The following is a 24,354-nucleotide window of genomic DNA, read 5'->3' as shown; positions in this document are numbered from 1 at the left end:
GTGGAAGAACAATAAGCTCAGTAGCAATGCAGCTGTAAAAATTACCCTGGCTTTATGCAAATCTGGGTCTGTTAAACAATGTTGCTGCAGTACATGTAAAACTGTAAGTCAGGTATATGACAAAAGTCTTCAGGTTCATGGGGAAGATAGCTTAAAATTTGAGTAGGATGAGGTGGCAGCGAGCTCCTTGGCTGTCGGTGGTGTAATCCAGTCCAAATAAACTGCACAAGTCTGCTGTTCTGCTTGGGAGCTTAACACAGGAGGCAGATGACCGTGAGAATAAGCAAGACCTTGAAAAAAATTTCCTGTAATCTAAACCTCAAAGAACGTTGTAACAAGAAGCAGGGGCAAGAAATGGCTGTAAGACATATGGGAAGTGGAAATAGACTGCTTATTTTAGAATAATTAACTGCTGAAACAAGCTGCCGTGGAGAGTACTGAATTCTTTTTCCTGGTATCTTTACATCAAGATTCGATAGTTCTCTGAAATAAATGCTTTATTTTATAAAGCCTATCAGTGACAGGCAGTAATTTAGGATACATATGAGAGGAGATTCAAGTATCTGATACTCTCGTATATAAATTCTATTAAAAGCTATTCTGCAAACATTTTATTCCTATGCTGCAATAACCTGCATTGTTCTGTGATATAAATACCAGGGACAAACAGCAGCAATTCCATGCTATAAACCAAATTAATTACTGATTTCAGAGCTAAAAATACAACATGCTCATATCTCATGTCTTTATTACAGTAATATCCTTAAAAACTGTACTTGGTGACTCACAAAGAGGGGCTTTTTTTTATTCTTTTCTCCTCCCTCCAAAATAATAGTGCAAGGTTCTTGTTCCTCACAGTTTCCTGACATCTACATGGGACTTTCACGTTTTAATCTCCTGGCCACCACAGTGGTTAAAATGGGTTTAAAAATTGAGGCTGTAATACCCAGAATGCAATTTATTCAACTGAAATTGCAGTAGAACAGTAACAGCAATAATTTCATGCTGCAATTGAAAGGCATCAGACTGAGCAACAAATCATTTGTGAAGACAATGAAAAACAGGGACCAGTCCAAACCCAACCATCGGGGGAAAAAAGTTGTACTCCACACTAGTTTGCTGAATTGGTGATGGATAAAACAGCCTGTTGCAATACTGAATTATGGACAAATATTTGGGATTATTAAAAATAAACTGAAATCTTAGGTTACAGAAGAAATAATCATGGAATAACATCTCTGTTTAGGGTGGCATTACATGAAAGTAATCACATCTGGAACGCTGCTCAAGTGGACTCAAAGCCCAAGATGAATAAATAGAAAGGTTTGTTGATAGGCATGGAAGGAGAACTGTGAAAAAGCTGTGTGCATCAAGTCTAGGCACTATTTCCAAGATGATTTCCCTACAGAAATAAGGTTTATGCAATCAAACTGCCTCATCTGTAGTATTACTCTGCAATTCCCTATTAACAATTTATGTTCTATTAGCCCATTTTAACCAAACTGGATTTAAAAGAAGAAATCTCAAATACGTTGAGTTTCTAACTCATCTTGGGAGACATCAGTGGCATGGTGAGAGCAATCTGAATCAGTGCCACCAGCAAGGCAAATCCTGCAACATCGCTCTAACACAGACCTGTTCCCTCTGCCTCCCAGCCGGCTGAGCAGTTTGTGTAGCACTTGTGACCACTTAGTATGGAGGGCAGGGATTTAGGGATTCATCCTTCCTTAACCAAAAGCAGTCCTTGAGACCGCCTTTACATCCAGATGTGTCTGCATCTAAATTGGAGAGGGTTATTTTTTCCCTTCTTGTAACAATAGGAGGAAAGAAATACAGATAGTTAGGGAAATCCCAAAAAAAGAATACGCCTGTCACCCAATGACAAACCTCATATCAAATGAAACACCTTTATCAATAACGTATCTAAATAAGTTTACAAAGTTCATCTTTTTCAGAACCTGTATGACTTTGACCTTTCTATCTCTAATGCTTTACTTTGAAAAAGCAAGTCAATAGTGATAAATAGGACCTGTGCACATCTGGTAGTCCTGTAACTACAAAGCTGTACAACTTGCAAGTTCCAAAGCTGTACATTAAAGCTAGAAACCACCACAAATCTCTCTTTAAAGGATAAGGTCAAGATCACACACAGAAAGCACTCGCTCTTATCTTTGAGACAATTATGCCTCTTGAAAATGGTCTGAACTTTTGGGTAGACCTCTGTGGTGCCAGGAGTTGGACTCGATGATCCTTGTGGGTCCCTTCCAACTTGGGATATTCTATGAAAACATGGGACAACTGCAAACACGATCTAGTTAGAATCAAGTAGAAAAATGAATTTGCAGCTAACATCATAAATTGCAACTTCAAAAGCACCCTAACTTTCCACCTTTAAAAACTTGAAGAAAAACTAGATTTTATTGCTGAAAATACTGTACTGGTTACTCAAAGTGCCGTTAAGTGCCTTACATCCTTCAAATTACGAAGAAGATACTGTGGACAGTTTGGGTTGTTTGTTGGACTGCTCAAGAGGACAACGCTCCTAAATACCTAACCACATACAGCTTTGCTTTTCTATATAAATATGGTGGTTCCTAATCCTAATCTTACATAAACCATTACATCGTTCATATATAGTGCTATGTAAAAAGAGACTACAGCATGGTCTTTTATGTTCATTTGGAAACTGGTGATCTAGCAACACTCCTAAAACTTACTCAGAAAATCTTCTCTCTGAATATTGTTAAAAACTAAAATTCTTTGGTGATAATTTAAATACACCTACATTTCAAAAGGACTATTTGGAGAATTAAAGGAAGAAATTGAAAAAAAGTGAGCTAACGTACTTAGGTGTACTGATTTAAAGCAAGTTCAATTCCTATTAAACCTTGATTGAGTTGAATAGGACGTCTCAGCACAAACTAAATTAAAAGTTTCTTTAAGATTTGGGGCAGCAGTGAAAATTCTAGCAAAAAGAAGAGGTGCGTACCACACAGCTGTGTTGCTCGTAAAGACATACGTATGGCAGTGAAGTTGCTGAAAACAACCCATGAGAGGCTCTAATAATGTATTTATTTTGGATGGATGCTGAAAATTAACGGACAATGAGGTGCTGTCATCTTGTATTAAACTTCACATTGCTCAAGCAAGTGTTTCACAAACTTTGAGTACGAGTTCACAGCAAGTCAAGCGTGTCGTTTTCCAACTGGAACTACAACAAACTGCATTTCAATCTGCAGAAATTTCAAGAGCAATGCAAAACAACTGAAAGTACTGAAGCCTTTGAGTTAGCTATTCCAAGACTAAAGAGACGAGCTGAATTTCTTATGGTCAAGGAAAAACTGTAGGATTTAAACCCCTTGACATCCACTTGTTAGTCCAAGTGCTTTAAAAACATGATAGTAACCTGCTTGCTTACCTAAGACCAGTCACCTTTGTCTGGCTAAGCTACCCATAACGTGCTTAGGTTTCAACAACTCCGTTATAAAATTATTTTGAACATCCACAGCTTGCTTTATTTGTGATAGCCAAAACAACTGCTATTTATTTATGGAATCATAGTAACTTTGTTATCCATGGACACAGACCAGCCTCAAAAGTGTAATTTCTAATAAAAGCTCTTCAGAGATTAACAGCAAATAGCAGAATTAAGGTAATCCTTACATTATTGCATTATTTTTCTATAATTGCTACCGGCTGTTTCTTTCAAGGTTTCTTTAAGCTAATGGTTACACTCAGCCTTCTATAGTTTGTCTCAACCAAACTTTCAAGCAATTCCTTACAGAAAGAGCACTTTCCGTGGATGTCTACATCAGTATATGAACACTTCAGAGTTCTCTTTAAACATTAATTTCCTTTGTGTCTCTAAAGGAGTCACTGAGTACTGACTCAGGCCCACCACTGGGCTGCTCAAAATAGATTCCCAGCTGGTGAAGCTGCCCACCTGGGCACCCTACAAGCAATCTTGGCAGAAGGTACCTCTGTCAGGAGAGAAACCACTGCTACTGCAGCTTTCTCTAGCAGTTGGCTCCCTATGCACGCATGAGATTCTGATGGAAAAGGCAGAGCAATCAGGTGATACAAGAGGCTTCTTTACAGCCAGCTCCACAGGTTACAGATTTGTAGTACATGCCTTGGATGAAAAACTCTTGACTAGCAGTGCAGGTCACTATAGCACGAACACAGGTTACTAAAATGGCAGTGGATCACCAGAAAAAAAAAAAAAAATCAAGCCCCAAAATTCAGTTCTTCTAGAACAGACAGTTATTGAAATTCCATTCTTTACAGTTGAAATTAAAGAATATCTAAATAACACTAAATATTCTTTAACAAGTCAGGATACACGCTGCAGAGAAATAGCAGTAAGATTAGCAGTGCAGAATGCTACTCACACAGTTCCCCAAAGGAAGAGCATTTCCTCACCTGAATCACAGGAATTTTCAGCACTCATCAGCAACAGCTCCTGTAATAACCCAGACTGTTTCCTTTGCCTTGGACTTTCACCAGAGGTTTGTTCCTCACAGCTTGTTATGCTCCCAGGTGACCTGCCATCCTTCCGAAGAGCAGGACTGTAACATTTCACATACGCAAACTCCCCGACAGTTGACATGGGAGAAGATTCTTCACCAACAGAATCTGTTTTACCTGAATTTAAAGCATTGAACCAGTTTAGATATACATGTAGTTATGCAACACAGATTCTCTGCTCTGGATTAAGATCTCCTTTCTCCCCAGTGCTTTCACCCCACCAACAGCCCCTTTTGGCCACCCAATCCAATTAAAAAACTCAAGTTCAATTTGTTATTATCTGACACAACTAACGGTAAAATAATAATGGAATCAATCACCTGTGGATCAGAAGGGGATTTACACAGCATGTGTAAATTCCTACTCTAATATTTTATTGGATAATATTTTGGAAGTATTTTTAGGTATGCATTTTGATTTTTTTTAATGAAAATGTGTAAAACTAAGTCAAGTGCTTTTAAGAATATAAATATATTCTTCAATCAAACCCTTCAACAGGAACTTGTTATCTAATCAACACACTAAGTTGGCCCAACAAGAATTATTCTGCATAAACTGATGCTAACATTAATTACTTTTCTTTAATTAAAAAATGTCCCGTATCAGCTGTTTCATTATTTTGCTCATGATCAGTGCCAGTCTGACAGGTCTGTAATTACTTGGATTGTTCTGCTTCACTCTTTTAGAAACACTAGAACAATATTAAAGCCTTGTAAAATATTCATTAGATTTTAGCTGCAAAGAGACTTGGGTGAATTGAGGTGTGGGGGGGAAAGAAAACATCAGTTTGTTGTACCCGTTACTTAATGTTCCTTACAAAGAATTACTAACTACTGCATACAAATGGTAACAGAAACCAGTAACTGCTTTGTGTGCTTGTTCTGGAATTGTTACAGTGTTCTGTAATTGAAAAAACAAAAGAGCTCATATAAAATTTTCTGTAGACACGAGATATTAGCTCCTTATTTTAAAGATTTCACTCATTCTGGCTATGCTCCCAAACTGAACTTTTAAACACCCTTCTATCAGCTCTGATGGTTCCTTTTGCAGTTAACTGATATATTCACATCAGATTAAACCCTCAGAGGAAACAAGGTATGAATACCTAAGACTCTATTCTGCACTCAATCTTGTATCTTTGATATGAAAGGAATTTTTAACATAGACCCTGCAAATTTTATCATATGCCCAAAAGAAAAGTCAACAGGAAACTTCAGTCCCAGAATCACAGTAAATTTTCTTTTCTCACTGGATTTTTATTTTGTATATATATATTTTTTAGTCAGACCCTAACAGGATAAGTTTTTCTTAGCAATAGCTGCCTAGGACCGTGTATAAATTACACCTTAGGACAAGAGTATCAGCTAGTATTTTACAATCAATCAGCTCAAAGGCTTCAGAAAAGATTCAATTCCTCTAATCTGTATTTTTTATAATCATTTGTCGTATATACACATGTATGTGTGTAAATACAATATATTTTATCAAAGATATATTTTACCTGCAAAAGAAATGTTGCAACTCCTCGGTGTGTCTACCTCTGGAATAACACTAAGTTCATGCTGTTCCAAGTCAAGCCCTAACTTGACTTTTGTCACGGGTGGTTTGGAAGATCTCCATTTCTGTTCTCTATGTAGGACTTTCTCAGGCTGTTCTGCAAGATAAAGTTTTGTGGATTATAATCCCCTAGCGTGTTACAACCAATCTATCAAATCAGCTTGGACAAATGGAAGAGAACTGCATCTCAGCAGCAAAAAGGGAAAAAAAAATATTGTAATAAAAAATGCTGTAACAGCCTTACCAGTTTGCCCAGCTAGATCGATGCACTGCGAAATCATTTCATTTCTGTGGAGTTTATTCGTGCCACAGTTCTCTTGCTGGTAGTTTTCTGAGTCTTGGAAAATTTCAGTCCTGTTAATCCAGTCAGGCATTAGTGCCTCCGTCACTTCTTCATTTGTGCTGATACGTCTTACCTTAAATAGAAAAAAAAGCAGCAGTACTTAAGATTATATTTATACTCATTTATTAAGACAGTATTTTCTTGTGTGTATATTTTACAATACTAAGCTTCTCCTTTGAGAAGGAAATTCAAGTGCCTTGTATATCTTGCTGAAACATTTGGGCACACAGATAATATATTTAGCTCTACAACCCTAGTGTGATAAAACAATTGAGTACATTTTCAATGCATTTGTGAGATTTTATTAGAATAATCAGCATTTTTAAGAGGAATAATTCCTTAAAAGTCTGTTTGTACTTTTCCACTCCTGAGTTCAGGAATTTTAACTGTATGAAGACTGCAATAGCAAGGCTCAAGGAAACAGTTATTTTTCTAAGATGGCTTCAGGCTAAGAAAGGGCAAAAGGAGCTTCATTAGCTCAAAAATAAACTCAAAAATAAACTTGCCTTTTTCTGCCATTACCCAGAAATCAGCAAAATCACAAGTCAGGAGTGCAACTATGAAAACATTTCCTGAATACGTACACATAAAAAGAAACTTCTCGAAATAAGAAGTTATGGGAAAGATCTACAGTTCACAAATCACAAGTCCTAATTAAAATTTTCATTACAGGATCCTACCATTCACCCTAAAGCTTTATTATCTACTAGACGACTCACCATGCAAAGCATTTATAAAGCTTACCTGCTTGTTCAGAAATTCTTTAAAAGCCTCTTGTTTTCTCTGCATCTGTTCCTTCAATTTATCCTGCTTCTGTAGTAGTTGCTCTTGTATTTTCCGTCGAGAAAGAAGAGCTTCTCTTTGTGCATCTAGCTGCTCCTGCAATTCTTTCAAATACCGTTGCTGAGCCTGGATGCTTTCTGATGAGGCCAACATCCTATCCCTTAAATTCAGTATTCCAGAATAATTTAACAAAGATGCCTCTCCACTTTTGGACGTCAAGAATTCCTCAACGCCTTCTTCATGAGATGAAGTCACAGGTTCAGTACGAGCCGTGGGCTCGAGGCTTGTTTTGGTGGTGCTCCCTACAGACCCCTGCTGACCTGCCGAAAAATCAGCTCTGGCTGCCTGCACCACATGAGATCCTGTGGCTGGCATAAGGGGTGCTGTGAGTGGAGGCTCTTCTACAGCTTCTGTTTCTGTTTGGTGGTCAGACATCACCTGAGATGATTCCTGAAAGTGCTCTGCTTCTGAAGGCTCGGAGGAATCCTCTGCAGGCAAAGCAAACCTAACGTGCTGTACATGTGCTTCTGTTTGTGTTCTGACTGCAGTAACATCTCGTGTCACTACGGCTGACGGTAACCGGAACGGAGACGGCTCTCTGGCCTGATCAGGGGAGGTTTCCAACAGGCTCACTGGTTCCTGTGAAGGACAGCTCCATGGCAAGTTAAACTCTCCATACTGCAATTTTGACGTTTCTAGAAGCTGTGCATGTCTACCAGGACAAACATGATGCGTTTGCTCCTCGTGGTTTTGTGATGATGTGCTTTCAGGAACGTTAGATAGGTTGGAAAAAACAGGTGGTGACCGTGCATGGTCTTCTGCATGAACTTGTTCAGGGGACTGGTGCTGTGTCCGTTGCACTCTTTGCCTCTGTAGAACTGCCTCTAAGACAGGCTTCAGCATTGATTTTGTTTCCACAGAGCTTGAAGGTGTTACAGAAGCAGCTGAGTATCTTTCCTTCAGTTTGTTCTGATACTCCTGTAGATGCTTTCTGGCTTCTTCAATTGTTTGTTCGTGCAGCCTAAACACACAGAAGACATTAGTATTTCCAGACAGGTGCAAAGACTAGCATTTTCAATAATCAAAGCAATTTAAATTATTTTGAAGCAGAGAAGTCAGAACTTGCATTTTGTAAAGTAATTTACCTATTTTGCTGTAGAAGACGCTGTTGATAATTACGGATCATCTGTAAATGGCTGTCTTCTCTAGGGCTTCTGGTTTCTGACACAGCAGTACTTCCAGACTAATTGAAATTGAATAATTTTAAGTAGAAGTATACAAATAACTCACAGAAAACTGTTAAGGCAACAATCTTAAACTGAATCTTTGTTTTCCCAGGTCTACAGAAACCTCTCTGTACCACCACTTGAAGTCTGTGAGATTTCAGCCTCAGGCACTGAAGTTAAAGCAGTTTTTGGAACACGTGGCCTACAGCTACAGTCTCTTGGCAAGTCTAGCATATACCATTAAAGTCAGCGTGCTTAGCTCAGGGAGGTAACTGTACCCAGTTGCAAAGTGAGGGAGCAACGATCTAATGTTTGCTTTTATAAGGCAAACAGATTCTTTGAAGAACAAACATTGTTCAAATGGTTCAAAATTAAAAAAAAAAATAAAAAATAAAAAAAGCTACTTTCCTTCAATATCCACAATAAACACCCTTTCATTTAAGTAGCTGTTTAGGATTTAGACAAAGACAAAAAGGTGTAGGTGCTTTTTTTCTTTACTTTTTTCCTAAGACTTTTTTTCCTTCAAAAAGAAGGATATTTGTTCATGTATCATCATTATACAACTCTAATCAGATTTTCCTAGCAGGTATTCTATACATACTTGCTGTCCCCAGAACTATGCAAAGATAAGCAAACATTCAAAGTGTTTATCTGGTATCATGGGAAGCAGAAGCTCTAGATTAGACAAAGAAAGTTGTGGTCTTTATGTATAAGAGCTTCTTCTGATTCATGGCCTAAGGAATAAAAACAAGGTCTTGACCGACAGAATTTAAAACTAGCTATTGGTGCTCTCGATTCTTGTCAAATAAAAAAAAAAAAATAATTCACACACACACAAGTTTCTACAATTCTTCACCTTCTGTTCCACTTTCTTTGGTTGATCTGGAGAAGGAACGCTGCAGCTTTGTACTGGCTGACCTTTCTCTTCCTCCTCCTCTTTGTTCTTAGCCTCCTCCAAACAGGTTTGCATTTGGAGCTTCAGAAGATCAGCCTCCAAACGTGCTTTCTTTTCTTCGATTTGCTTTAGCAAGGCCAGCTGTTCCTGTTTCTGTTGCTCTATTTGCTCAATCTATTGAAAAAAAATGTACAAAACTTGAGGAAAAAAACACCCCCCCACACACAAAACTTTGCTCCAACTTACAACTTGTACCAGAAATTTTATTGCTTATATATGACAGGCTTTTCCAAATTGTAGGAGGCCTTCAAAAATAATTCCAGTTTATTAGAATACTTTTAGTTGCCTAGCTAGGTATTTCAAACAGTTTCAGGGACTGTTAGTTATTGTGCTATTTTCATCTACCCATTAACAGAATGGATAAAAATCAAAATGTAATCATTCAAGATAAATTATAATTTTCCAGAGGTTGCAAAGGAAGTCCTTCTTTTAAACTGTATTCAGAAGCCTATTTTGCATTTTATAGAGCTTTTCATCAAGATTTCAGTGCACTTAAATGTTAATTTGAGTCTAACGAAATTTTTTAAATTGCTAATGTATAACCAGTTTAAGAGCACTCCATAGATCTCTGAAGTGTTTTGTTTATTTTTATTCTCTTTCCGAGTATCTTTCATCTACAAATCACTTCTATCCACAGGGAGCAACAGCACATATCATTTTAGAATGGAAGTGAAGAAAAATTTCAAAGCACTGACAAAGATGAGGTGGACAACAATTTATAGTGGCAGGGTCTGAATGGGGATGTGAGGAAGAGCAACCTGAGGAAAAGGTAGACCTGAGAACAGTTAATGCAGACATGGAAATAAATACACCTGCACAGATCCACAGTGGGAGAAAACAGATGTTAAAGCAGCAGATCCTTGGGGAAAGTTTCGTTACTCTCCCACACACACACCTCTAACAGAACACTATGTTGACAAATGTTTCCTGAATTTCTGAACTTTAACTCTACAATTTAACTAGGACCTGAATTTTAACTTATTTTTAATGACTAAACCACCACTACAATACACTGAAGATATAATGAGATGTATCTATTACGTATACACTTTATATAATGAACAAAGCTATTATTTTCTAAATATAACATAGCATTCATATAGATACAGAAGACTTTTTGCATTCAATTTTTTTAAATTAGCTAGGAAACACAATAATCTGTAAAATTTTCCTGTCACTCTAAACAATCCCAGAGACTTTCCAATATTGTTACACAGATTTTCAAAGTTGTGTATTGTTGGCTACATTTTCCCTAAGCCAAAAAGGTATTAATCTACAATTGGAATTCTCATTAGAAGTTCATTTAAATGTTCATAGCATGTTAAAAGAGCCTATCACAGCATTATAAGCTGAAACATCTTCTGTAAATCACTTTTTACATCATAACTAAGACAAGAAAAGTACACATACATACACTTACCAACTTCTTTCTCTCATTTTCCATTCGAATTTTAGCTGCTTGTTCTTGAGGATGGATCAGAATTGAACTTTCAGCTGCAGCTGTATGTTCCAATGTTTCCACAGAGTCTAAAATATATATGTTATTTAACTGTAAATGCAGTCAGAAAGAGTTTTGGATCATGTTTACATCTTGCTTTACAGTTTCCCAAACTCTCTAAACAAAAATGCACAAGCAGGTCTTGACAAGATGACCATCTTCATCCCACTCTGCCCACCTCCATAAGCTGGAAAAATCAGGTTTTGTATTATTTAAGCCATTAATGGCCCTTTATCACGTGCCTTTGTTGAATATAAATAATGGCCCGGCTCCAACAGGATTGAAGATAGTTTCTAATCAGATAACTTGATAGCCTAATAGCAAGATCATCCCGAGGGAAAAAAAGCAGTAACTTCTTAGGGGAAAAAAAAAGAGGATCTAAAACTGGCAGTCTCTGGGAAAGTGATCTAATATTTAGCTGCTGCACAAAAAGCAAATTTTCATCCTGTACTTCAAATAGCAGCATGTCTTCAGCAGAGGCACGTTTTAACTCTTGCTACACTTTCCAGTCCCCTGGAATTACGCTGGTGTATCCATGTACATGACTGAACTAAAGCACTTAAGCTTATTTAAAACAAAACCACAGCAAGCACCTTATCAAAGTAGAAAAAGAAAAAAAATCACTTTAATAGACTTCAAAAAAAAATCACACTTAGCATACAAATTCACCAGTTTCAGCAACAAAAGAGCACAGGCCAAGAACAAAAAGGAACCCAAACTGCTTGGGCTACCAAACAAAATGGAACATTGGACTGCTGTAAATTCCTGTTTTACCCTGGGGCCGTCTGGAGTGGTGCCTTGAGCCCAGGAAAAATACATCACTACAGACACATCACTTCATGCTTGTCTGTAGCACTTCTAGCTGTGAATCTCTGAAGCATTCAGTTCTTGTGATTTAACGGGTATGGAATTTCAGCGAACAATTTTGCACTGAGAATTCTCCTCTTGGTTGCCTTTTAAAACATGGCAACACCAAGTGTGACAAAAATTTGGGCAACATTTACAAGATAAAGGTATTTAGACATCTTTCCTCCCAACAGATTTTTATGGGCAAGGTGAATAAATAAGCAAAAACCTCTCCCCTTTTGTGTTTTCAATGAATCTATAAAACAAGGGCAGAGATGAAAGAACTTTACTCTCTAGAACCATGATAAAATACCACTACTGAAAAATTCATTAAACAACTTTATTACAGTCCACCCTCATAGATCTTGTTCCTACACAACATGTTTAGATTTAAGTACATACTACATACCTTCGGCTTCACATACTGAATTTTTGTGTTGCTCACAGTCAAGTTCTACATCACAGAGCTGTCTCTCCTCACTAGGAATTGTGCCAGATTCAATAGTCTCAACTTCACTTGGAATCTCTCTCTCATTTTTTGATGTCCATTCCTCTTTTTGGCTTCTAATCTTGTTCAGCAACTTCTTTAAGGCAAGTTTTGATTGAGATTGGTGAGTTTTTGCCTCTTCGTGTTCTGTAAGGAATATAAACCTTTAAGTTTGGGGTAATGACTCCTCACGTCATAGAAAGCAAAAAATCTTTATTTTTTTAAATTGCTCACACAACTGGACAAATAGCTCAGCTATACTGTCAAGTTGTCAAGGCTTAACAAGTATTTTCTCTTACTTGAAAGAAAGAAGCAGCAATTTGTCTCAGGATGCTATGAAAGGAGGGCTCAGCCAGTTGCACTACCTCAGAGTAATATTAAGCCCAAATTCCAATGTTGCAGAAGCCAGCAGCACTATTCTCCTAGTCTGTATGCTTCCACCCCCTCCTGTGCATTACTACTGGCACCATAATGCATCACAGACCAAAATATGGATAATGCCAACAAAAGGACATGGAAAAAATGCTTGGGCACACAGCGATGTTCACTAACACACCTCGTTCACATTGCATTATCCTGTTGATGCCACAAGCAAAGAGTACACACACACTACATGCAATTATTGGGGCCTACTCACAAGATGAAGCAACTCGATCACAAACCTGAGCATAAAGGACATACAGTAAGTGGACTTTCTCACGAAGTCAAACATCAACACAGCTACTCACTGGACTAATAGTTCAAAGCACACAAAACATATTTAAGTTCATATACTAGTGCCATCCCACCTTTTGGGGTAATTATAGAGGAACTATCACGGCTATTAAAAGTGTAGTTCTGACACCAATTAAAATTATTCTCAGTATATTAACAAACCGAAGAATATTAGAAAAGAACTCACACTTCTATTTTAAATTTGTATTTTATAGAATTTATAGAATCACGGAGTCACAGAATGGTTTGGGTTGGAAGGGACCTCAAAGCCTACCCAGCTCCAACCCCCTGCCATGGGCAGGGACACCTCCCACCAGACCAGGTTGCTCAAAACCCCATCCTGCCTAGCCTTGAACACTTCCAGGCATGGAGTGTTTGTTAGAATATTATCATCCATGACAAACATCATAATTCACTTAATTCTGAAATATTTCATAGTTGTTAGAGCATTTTAGTACTTACACATTTTAGCTAAATCTAAAGTTAATTCATTTAATATATCAAATTGCAATCTCTTTTCTTCTACCATAAAATCAAAAAGACTAAGTTAACATTTGAAAGCCTTACTTTCTGATTCATCAGGGACCTCCCCTTCTGTCATCTGTTCTGATTCTTGTCGATTGTCACAAGCAGATTCTTGCTCCAAAGAGAGATCGAGATCATTATCTTGAGATCTATCAGAAGGGGTTGGCAAAGGTTGTGGCTCAAACTGCAAAATCAGGTCTCCTTTCATTTCTAATTAAAGGAACACAACCACAAAAAACGGCCAATCAGAATAAAAAGCAAACACCGCAAGACACTGAGAAATTCCAACATCGATTTGTTTCACAACATGTTTAATTCATCTACTTTTACCCCCCAAAATAGAAGACCTTTAAATTTAATACTATTTAGATCATTAGGTCTTTTTAATTCAGAACTTCTACAGTGTTTTCCAGTAGAATATTTTAAGTGTTTATATATAAAAGGTTTTAAAATAAAAGGCTCGTCTCCGTGCAAAAAGCATTGCAGGAGAATCCCAGCAAACTCATCAGAAAAAAGGAGCACCCTGACCTGGCTGTTCACAGGGCTGTCACATGGGAGCCATCAACCCCATGGTCCAGGTGCAAAATCCTGGAAAATGAATCCATGGGAGGGGATTCAGGATCTCCTTATTGACTGAGGGTTACTGCCTACAAGGGGTGTGGGACACATGGGAAGAGCACCTTAATATTGTACTAGACTTATTATAGAGAGTTAGGGAAAAAAAAGCAGGGAAAGGGAAGGATTAACAAGTCTTAGGAGAAAACGGAGGAATAAGAGCATAAAAGGGGCCAGTGAGTACACTGGTCTGATGTTGCACAGCCTGGTTTCTGGCAGCCTGTCCTGTCTTCTTGCTAAATCCCATTTTTATCTGTTTTCCCATGTGAGGAACTCTCTACTTTGCATGCGTGCACATGTATGGGTGTGTAACAGACAGAAAGTGGAGTGTAAACAAGAAAGTATGCATATTACATGGGCATATGTACCAGTGTGCAATGACTAGCAAACAGCAAGCCAGACTAGCCAGGGAGAACAGCAAGAGGCTTGGAAAGCCTGGGAAGGACAGAGGGTTTACAACTTGGCTATTGTAGGATCAGGAGATCCAAGCCAGCTACAGGGGAGATTGCAGGAGGCTCAGGCTCAACTTAGAAACATGCTGGCACACACACATGCATTTCTTTGACAGACAACTGAGGGTACCTACTGGATAGCCTAGGTATTTACAGTCAGTTACTGCAGGCATTCATAGTGGGTGCCTATATTTGCACATACGGGGGGGTCTGTGTATCACTAACTGGAGCAGAGCAGAAAGCCTCAGCTGTTTGCATGCCCAGGAGCCAGCAAGTGGGGAGGCTGAGGATCCAGGGCCAGCTGCTGGGTACGATGAGCTTCTAAAACCACCTTTGTGAGGGATCCATAGCACAGATTGAGGATAACAGGGCACGCGTGCACATGCAAGGTAACTGGAGAGCTACGAGGTCTGATCAGTTCTGGACAGACTGGGTACTTAAGACCCATTTCTGGGGATTAAGGGGGGAGATAGAAGGTGTATGTACGCGCAGGGCTGGAAACCTCAGGGATGTGTATGTCTGGGGAGAGACCAATTGCTACAGAGATCTGTACTGTACGTACAGACATTTCCCATGAAGTAGCCTTCAGCCTGTTCAGCCAGAGCAGGGAACAGAATGAGCCAATTTGTGATATTTGTGTGTACTGCACAGTGCTGTGTTCTACGTACTGCTGTGTACAGTACGTAATCCTGGTTTGCAAGTGTGCATCCACCAGGAATAAACGCAGAGCCCCGCTACTTGCTGTGCCCAGAACAGGCAGCTGCAGCAGCCTCCCACAAACTACTCACGCCTGTCCTCACTGTACATATCTTCAAAGGCAAACTCCAGCTCCCTCTGCCAGTCATCTTTTATTTCCATCCGTTTGTATGCGGGTACAAAAAGCTGCAGTGGCATCTGCGCCACCCTCTGCCTCCTGCGCATCCGATCCATGTTCTGCATTTGTTCAAGTTCTTTCAGTATCCTTTCCCTGTCCTTCAAGGAAAGGGGTGAGAAACATTTTGTGTCAACATTTGGACAGCTGTATGTCAGGACTGATAAAATACTTCCAATTTGGTTACCACAAAGTTTAATTCTAAACATTTAGCTAATTTTGTTCTAGGGAGCAGGTTCATTTCTCAGGGGAAGACATTTTAAACACAGCCAAACACACACTACCTAAAAGATCTAATGTTAAATGAAGAGCTGAATTGTACACTGTAGGCCAACTTTCCTAAACAGAATTAAATCTGTTTCCTGAAGTAAAGGAGTATTTCCTTCAATAAGCTATTTTTGTTAGTATATGGTACTTAAAAATAAGAGTTGCTAAAGTAAGCTAATATTCTTGGTGCAGCACAATGACACATTAAAGCTATTTTTAAAAAGCCTCATTTAGGGCCAATCATATCTCAATTAAACACAGGAAGCCGTGTTTGAGAGATTTGTGTTGTCTGTCACTGTCACAAGCTTCTAAGTAGAAAATCCCTTCCCAACAGTTGCTTTTACTTCTTAAGGAAAATAACATCAATATTTCCAGATTTCTACACTAGCAGAACCTTAATTTAAAGTAACTATGCTGATTTTTTTCCAAAAATTAAAAAAAAAGTCTGTTGGCTTTTCATAAGAAATATTAATAATCTCTGAGAATCTCATAGATACTTTGAGATGTGCCATGATAAAGTCATGATGAAGCTCAATTTTATTCAGCACAAGCTTTGGGTACAATATGATAACGAAGTGGTATGCCCACAATCAATATAAAACAGTATTGAACAGTTTCCTCTCCTGTACACACATTTAATAGAACAAATTTTACACCAACAACAGATTGAGCATAACTGCAAAGACACCCAATTTGAATCCAAGTATGGATTTGAAGACAGACTATCAGCATTTGTACCAGCTCATGTCAGCACAAACATGATCTCTGCACTTCAGACAGTGACTGAATTTTCTTTCCTCTTAGATATAAATACACGTGGTGCATTCTTACACATTCCACATGCTGTTATTTCATCTGACTTCTGTCTTAAAGTTTTTCAGACACAGAAAAAAAAACATGCATGAATGACAAGATGTAGTAATACCAGAAATTTGAAGCATATATACAGACACACTAGGAACAAAGATGTTAAAAAAAAAAAGCTGTGGAAAAAGAAGTTCTTGCAACTTTATAGAAACTCAGATAACTAACAAAGAAAAAAGATGGAGGCAGCTCAAAAATTAACAAGGACACTGGAAGAAGGGTACATATCTAAGCATATGCTTTCACTGCATATACACTTAGGTAAGTGTAAGCAGTGTATTATTTGAAGAAGACTCTCTAAACTGTTTCATTAACAGATTCTGCAGAAGTCCTTGGAGTTGAGGCAGAGTAAGTTCAGGCTTACTGGCATCTCTTGCTGTCTTTTGGTAGTAAAAGCTCTTTATGCCTTTTGTAAAAAGCAGGATACAAAGGTAGAGGAAATAATCTGGGAGAAGCACCAACCCACAACTGAATGCTCTGAATACTAATTTAAAACATTTATGTAAAATAAGCTGAACATAAGAGAGGGAGAAGGACTGATAATGAGTCTATAGATTTCAATTTTCTCAAAAGCACGTTAGTCAGATTTAGGGTGACTGACATTCTTACAGGTGCTTTGCAAAATGGTACCCATTGTTCTGGTCATAATTTAAAACCATGATATGCTTTTTCCTTGATCTCACACAGCTGTTAAGTAAACAAGTTTATAAAAACAATGGCTGTAGGAACAGTTGATGAAATTAAAACTTTGAATTTGTTGATCTTCCAGGCAGAAAAGTTCTATCGTTAATTCTACCATTAATTATCTAAATACTTCAATCAGTTAGCTCACAAGGTATTACTTCAGCTCAAGAACACCTTTATAGTATAACGAAAAAAACAAGCAAAACAAGGTTCTGAAGTATAGGACTCACAACTTTGTCAAGTTGAATTTTTTTTCCACACTATCTTGTATTTAAAAAACAAAAATTCCATTTCTACTTCTCGTTGAACTGACACAGGGGACTACCCTGACCTCTGCCGATGAAAACAAATGAAAAAAGACTTATTTCAAACAAAGGCGCTGTAAAAATAGTCCCTGTAAGAGCTATGGCATTGAATAAGAAAAAAAGAACAGATTATCTGCAGTCTCTATTCTCCTTCCAAACATTTCTAGTTTATCTTTGTCAAAAAGATTTCTTGCCTTATAAACTTACAGAGAGCCAAAATTAAGATGAGCTTGATGATTTTTTGAAAGCATTCTGAAAACCCTATTTAATTCACCTCCTGAAACCACAGCCCCTTAGGAAACCTATAGCTTAGGTAACACTGGTCATTTTGACGTGAAAAACAGGCACGATGTTTACTTTGCCTACCTGAGCCAAATGGACCTTCTTCAAGGCATGACTTCCTCTGAGATGGGCCTTTTTAACCTGCTCTCTTTTCTCCCTCTCTGCCTCTCTGTGCAGCTCCTCCAAGCGCTTCACTTCCTCTTCAGCAGCTAACCGAGCATCTGGCTGGCAGTCAATTAATAGTTTAGTCCACCAAGCTCTTGTGATAGTTTAAAGTCAATGTAACAATAAATAATTCTGTATCAAAACCACTTTAAAAAGGCATACAATGCCATACAAACACTCTCAGAAGTTTTATAGTACTCAACTGCAAGCAAAACCAAACTGTATTTATACATTTGGGAAAAAAAATATTCATATTTACACATTTGCTAAGTGTTAGGTGTCAAAGCATTCGAGTTCCTAACTCCACTAGGGACAATCGTTTGTATGATTTATTCATTATAGCAGAGCAGTTGTTTTTCCTACAATAGAAGCTAAAATGAATAATGTAATCAATATTACTGATTCACTACTTTTGTGGTCATGGTTTTGTTCTAAACTAGAAGGCCAGAAGTTTTTTTTTTTTTCATTTTCATTTGGGAACAAGAAAGAAAGTCTGCAATGTTTAACTAAAAACAAACACTTCAATAAATACTCAAGTTAAAAAGTTGCACATAAGCAAGGCAGAAGATTGACATTTAGGAATTTTATGATATAAAGCTCGAACCACAGCATCTGCTCTTATTGTTTAGACCTAGTCTTTTAAAGGTCAAGAAAACCTTAAACTTCATGAATGAAAACAAAGCCACTAGAGAGAACGTTCACAAAGAGAAGCTTATTGACTGTAGAGAGTCTAGTCTAAAAGAGGCTGATCCCAAACAAGAATTTAGACTGTGATCTCACCTCAGACAAACCAAACAGCAGATCACCTCTAAAAGCTAAGTCCTTACTCCATCTCTCACTTGTCCAGATCCTCCCCTTCTTCTGATCTGACTTGAGCCTTTGTCTGCTTGCACTGTGAACCTGAGTAAACCTTTCCACCTGGCAAAGCTCTGTTCATCGTTCTTTTTCTCAAATCAAACCTTTGCCAATTTGGCAAGCTGAAAGTGTTGACTGCATGAACAGACAAACGTGAATATGAGGTAAAGACTGGGTGAACACAACTAAAAGAGGAAAAAAGCAGGGCAACTGCAACTGTTCATTTAGCATAAGCCACAAAGCAGAAGACTGCAGTGCCCTAACATGCCAGTCTTGTGAATTCACCTCCATTCAGAGGTCTACTCACATTGCAAAAAGTGTGAGGAGTGATCCTGGCAACAACTGAACACAAAACAGTCCTCAGAAGTTCCCATCAGCTAGGATTCTGATTATTAACTCATATAAAGGCTGCTTTATACAAGTTTCTATTGTTAAACAAGTTCTAGGAAGCTGACCTGCTGATATCTGATAGCCACACACGATGTGCAATATAAAGATACACGGATGCATACGTCACAAACACTTAATCACCTGTTCTCCATCCATTTCTCTATCCACATAAGGTTCTGAAATATGGTAATGTGTGATGGAGAAGTTGCCAGCACCATAGGCCTTCACTGCAGGAATCTTTTTTGCTTCAAAATTCTAGAAAGAAAAGTAGAAATAAGTACAGCCGTATCACAGAACAGGTGTCTCTGACAAAGCAACTAAATGAAAGAGAAATGAGTTCCATACTTTAATTAGTAACAGAAGAAAGCTAAAAATTAAAAACAAACACTAAATTCACTCCTGAAAACATTATGTCATTTCAATATTTGCATACAATTAATAATTAATCACAGCAGCCCAAGGAATACCCAGAGAGCTTAATGACTGAGAGCATCTCACTGCCTACAGCGAACATCTCTGCACAAATTGACATTCAGCACAGAGCTCTGCCTCCCTGTTTCAATAGCATTACCTCAACACAAAAGCACTTGAGCTTTAATGTACAAATACAAAACCCACTTACAACAGCTGACACATCCATCTCAAAGCAGGGCAAGCACAGATCCATAATATAATTATGCATAACAGCAAAATAACATTTCTCAAGTACAGACTTCGCTTATGGAACTCCAAACATATTATTTCCAGTTTATTAGATGATCAGAGAAAAGAGCATTTTCCATAATCTCGCTGAAAAAAGTGTTTTTTGATCATCGTGGATACGTACCTCAAGAGGATGGGGCGGAGGAGGTGGTAGGCTTGCAACTTTTGCTGCCCTTTCTCTTTCCACATCCAGAGCATGCTTGCGTGCATTTATTCGTCTAGTAAATAAATGGGGAGAGAGAGAGAGAGGAGGAAAAATAATTCAAGCAACAATGACAGCACTGTGTAAAATAAAAGGCAAGCCTAAAAATATAATCATTGACTCCATTTAATTATTAAGAGACAGGGATGGGGAAGCACACTGAAGAGTCAACAGAACTTATACTGAAAGGCAGCACTGAAAAATTAACTTTTGAAGTAATGCAAAAACATTAATAACACGTGAGCTTCTCTGGATCAAAGCAAAATCCTGCTTTTCAGAAAGCTCTGCATCACTTCAACATATTTTAATCACTGAAGTGTGCACAAAGCTAAGTATTTAATCAATAGGTGTCAACTCTACTCAAGCTCAGCTATCCCCAAGAGTACACGATTTATTTTTCATGTCAGCCCAAGTTTGGACCAATTTGTGCCTTTTTTTTTTCCTTAAAGAGACAAGGAAGACGGTGTCAAATGCAATAGGTCCTTTTTTCAAAGGAGTAACTTTCCATCAAGAGCTGGACTAAGAACATCTCATTTCACCTGTCACCAAGTAGCTGCCAATAACCTGGACTGAAAATAGTAATACAGAGGTGACAGGCTCCCTGGCCATTGAGAGTTGACCAGATCAACTTGTGTACTTGACATGGGGATCCTGGCTTTAAAACTACAAAGTTTTATCAAAATCCATGGGTTTGTCCACAAGCTGATACCCTTTAACACACACACACACACAAATCAAAATTAAAAAGCTGCAAACAATCATTGTGATTTTTGCCTTTCACCACGTAACACCATGAAGCACACTCCATGCCTAATGAAACCCAATATCTACTGCATACCGGGTTTGCTCATGAAGTAATTTCTCTTTTTGGAACTTCTGCTCTTTCAAGGCTTTCCTATGTCTCTTCTCTGCTCTTTGCTTCCTTTCTTCTGCTTGCTTTGCCAGAGCTTCTAAATCAGGTTCCTTAATAAAATATTGCATGTGATTAATCCAGGACTTACTCCTCCTACTATCAGTGTTATATTTCAAATTAAATTATTGCTGGTAAGAATCAAAAGCCTGAGATTCCCTTCTATTATATCAGAGTAAAAATCCTCCAGATAATCACTTTTTCTTCTCTATCTCCTTTATTCTCTTCTTGTCTACCACCAACAGCAGTAAGTTTGCCATATTCCTCAGCCAATGGAACCAAAGATTGATGTGGAAACCTTAGCTTCTCTCTGCATCTCTTTATGAAGACTGTAATATAAAGATACTTCAACATTTTAAATGCTGATTAAACTGTACAGCAACAGCACCTTACTATCTTTCAGCCATTAATTACAACAATTGCCTATCAATGCAAATCTACAGATTTTCACTGAACCTCAGCAACCTCTCAAATCAGGCCTACACAAATTACAGTTTTGAGGTGAAGACAATTTGCAGTTGCAGAATTAACTGATGCCAGTTCACCATCTGTGCAAAAGCCTCTGAAGTCCTTACCGAGGCCTTTTAAGTCACTGAAGAAAAAGAAAAAAAAAAGAGTTCATCTTAAGCATAGAAACTATTAGATGGTAGAGAAACAAAGTTACTATGTTTACTGGCATATTTGGGACAACTCACCATGTGCAATTTGGACAAATTATTATCTTAATACACAGTATCACATAAGCAAATGTGATATTGTACACACAACTTAGGAGTTTGCACAGCAAAAGCCTCAACAGATTGGACTACTGGAGCACTTAATGCAGTATTAAGACTGTACAAAACTACTTTAAAAAAAAAAAAAAAAAAAAAAAAAAAAAAAAAAAACAGAAAACCATGCAGACTCTTAAACAAGCTTCCAAAAATAATTAAATAGGCTATTCATGCTTAGATGTCTAACAATTTCCATCCAGCAACAATGGGGCTATGAATCTTTCCCAAGAAAAAGTTTATATTCCTTCTCATCATGCATGGTCTCATGGATAAGTATCTGCAAAGAAAACACATGTAAACATTTAAGCATTTTAAACATTTCTACCTTCCAAATATTAGGACTCTAAGAAACAGGAATATAAAAAAATGCAACCTTGTTATTTCTAAAATACCAAGGCATATCTGTGACAACATTCAGCTGTGTACTTACGTTCTCCTTGGCTTGTCGATGACCCTCACCAACAGCTCTTAAGCTTGATAAAAACAGTTTTTCTAAGGCCTTTATCTTCTCATCTTGTTCTTTCTGCCATTCAGCTCTTAATGCCTCCTCCAACTGATGCAGCTGTTCTTCCCTCTTTTGCTTTACTTTCTGTCTTATCTGTAAGGCAATGTACTTCTGCTGCTCTCTAACCTGTAGAAATAGCATTTATGTTTTGTCAGTAACTTAGTAAAAGCACAGTGTTTTTTGCAGCAATTACTTCCACAATACACGCTCCCTCCTTGTAACTGAAGATTAGATGGAAAGATACATTAAAAAAAAAATCTGTTCAGAAAATACTTTAAAGTTGCCATTACCCTTTTCCAAAATCAGTATCATATACTAAATTTAATTTCAAAGTTAAAAGTTTTACTTAACGTGAGAGAGCAACACACAGCTGATAAACTAAGTGTAATAACTGTTTGAAATATACTTCTTGCCAAAAATACAACACATTAATTTATTAGACTCTCATTATGATGCAACACACTCTAAAGAGAAATGGCAATTATACTGCTAAATTAATGCCTCGGAGAATAGCACAGTGGAAGGCTAAGGGGTAAAAAGTAAAAAGAAATGGAAAAATAACCTTGTGTCCTAACAGCAGCACAGCATAACAGAAATAGAACATAAGATGAGGAACAGACAGGTAATTCTAAAAGGTGCAATATTTAAACCATTAAGAGCTGTGACACTAACAATTTAGTTGATCTAGTAGAAAACTAGGTTTGTATTTGCCGTAAGTGGCTTATTTCTTCTCCATTACTGCTGTCTAACACATCAGTTAAAAGAGGTATCTCTATGTTGATACATAAAAACAAACTAAAAAGATAGATACAGTGAAGCTGGCAGGGATGAAGAGGTTCTGGAACAAAGGCCTGTATGAACCTAACAGACACAGTATCATAAGAAAAATACCTGTTTACTAGCAAATGAACATGACAACTGAAACTACTCCACAAGCTAAATATAAACCCAATGTTACTACACTGCAAAAAGTTAGCTTATATGAAGTAAAATTAGGTTGATTTTCCAAAATTATTTGTTACATCTTTAAACGAAATAGACAACTTGAAAAAAATAGGGGCATACTTGCTGTAGCCTCAGTTTTCTTCTTCTTTCGTATTCTTCTTTCAGAAGCATGGTTTCTTCATTAGGACTAAGCCTCAACTTCCCAACTTTGGCCACTTTTCTCTTCATTTTTGGGAACACCAAACAATCAACTTCTACAAGAACATGAAAAGCAGAAATTTGAGCATAAGTGATATAAGCAAAGACAGCTATAAAAAAAATATTGCCATAATCTCGTTCACAGTTTTTTGTGCGAGTTTTCTTAAGCAGCCAGTTCAAATTATATTTGCCAGTAGGTTTTACTGTGGAACCTGGATCTGCTGGTTTTGCAGAACATTTCCCATTTTCCTCACAATTATTATTTCCATTTTTTCCACACAGACAGAAGAAAAAAAAAAACAAACTTTTTTTCAGCCTGATACGTAGCCTGCCCTAAAGTCACTCTACTAAATAAAAAATAAATACATTTCTATTGATCTTTAGGTATTTTCATCCGTGAAAACACTGTCCTGAAACAAACAAATAAAACCTTCTAAAAGATAGTTTTGTTATAAAAATCAAAGATGTTTTCACAGTGCACAATCCAGGTAGCACTAACACCATCATGAGGTAGTGTTACACCTGGAAACTTTTCAGTAACACGAATAAGTAATTGTTAGAAATAAATACACTTTTTAGTAACATAAATAACTGAAGCAATCAGGTGAGATGGAAAAACACAATAATTACCTATAAGATATTAACACCGGGTTTTTGAGCCTGTGAATCCCAAGTTTGCTACATGGTAAAGAGAGGACTGTGGCGCCTGTTAGCCATCCCTTACTGAGTTGTTGGATTAAGGAAGGAAAATTTCGAGTGCAAATCAAAACAGGATTTAATATTGGGAATCACAGAGCAGTTGGGGTAGGAAGGGATCTTTACAGATCACCTCGTCCAACCCCTGCCATGGGCAGGCCCCTCTCTCGCAGGCTGTGACCAAAGTCGGACCCCAACGGCCGCACAGGGCA

At 37.7% G+C, this 24,354-nt stretch overlaps 1 protein-coding gene across 3 annotated transcripts in view; it reads right to left on the bottom strand.

The window, feature by feature from the left end:
• Window positions 1-24,101, bottom strand: part of CEP295 (centrosomal protein 295) — a 37,500-nt gene extending 13,399 nt beyond the window's left edge. Inside the window, exons 1-17 of one of the 3 annotated variants that reach the window (XM_082773086.1) lie at window positions 24,077-24,101; window positions 23,369-23,502; window positions 22,229-22,429; window positions 20,954-21,078; window positions 20,038-20,131; window positions 19,353-19,466; window positions 17,886-18,026; window positions 15,317-15,500; window positions 13,504-13,671; window positions 12,145-12,369; window positions 10,812-10,918; window positions 9,293-9,505; window positions 8,356-8,453; window positions 7,172-8,231; window positions 6,329-6,500; window positions 6,029-6,181; window positions 4,423-4,644 (exon numbers count right to left, since the gene is read on the bottom strand). In XM_082773086.1, the coding sequence (XP_082629212.1) occupies window positions 4,423-4,644; window positions 6,029-6,181; window positions 6,329-6,500; window positions 7,172-8,231; window positions 8,356-8,453; window positions 9,293-9,505; window positions 10,812-10,918; window positions 12,145-12,369; window positions 13,504-13,671; window positions 15,317-15,500; window positions 17,886-18,026; window positions 19,353-19,466; window positions 20,038-20,131; window positions 20,954-21,078; window positions 22,229-22,429; window positions 23,369-23,476 (3,385 nt within the window). In that variant the 5' untranslated portion in view covers window positions 23,477-23,502; window positions 24,077-24,101. Of the gene's footprint in view, window positions 1-4,422; window positions 4,645-6,028; window positions 6,182-6,328; window positions 6,501-7,171; window positions 8,232-8,355; window positions 8,454-9,292; window positions 9,506-10,811; window positions 10,919-12,144; window positions 12,370-13,503; window positions 13,672-15,316; window positions 15,501-17,885; window positions 18,027-19,352; window positions 19,467-20,037; window positions 20,132-20,953; window positions 21,079-22,228; window positions 22,430-23,368; window positions 23,589-24,076 lie in introns of those variants that run through there. The other 2 variants (XM_082773085.1, XM_082773087.1) reach the window with 2 other exon arrangements.
• Between the last annotated feature and the right edge of the window lie 253 nt (window positions 24,102-24,354).

The sequence above is a fragment of the Aythya marila genome (genome assembly GCF_965140915.1).
Source record: "Aythya marila genome assembly, chromosome: 1".
NCBI classification, from domain to species: Eukaryota; Metazoa; Chordata; class Aves; order Anseriformes; family Anatidae; genus Aythya; species Aythya marila.
Note: the sequence above shows the minus strand (reverse complement) of the source record. Positions and strands in the feature narration are given on the sequence as shown.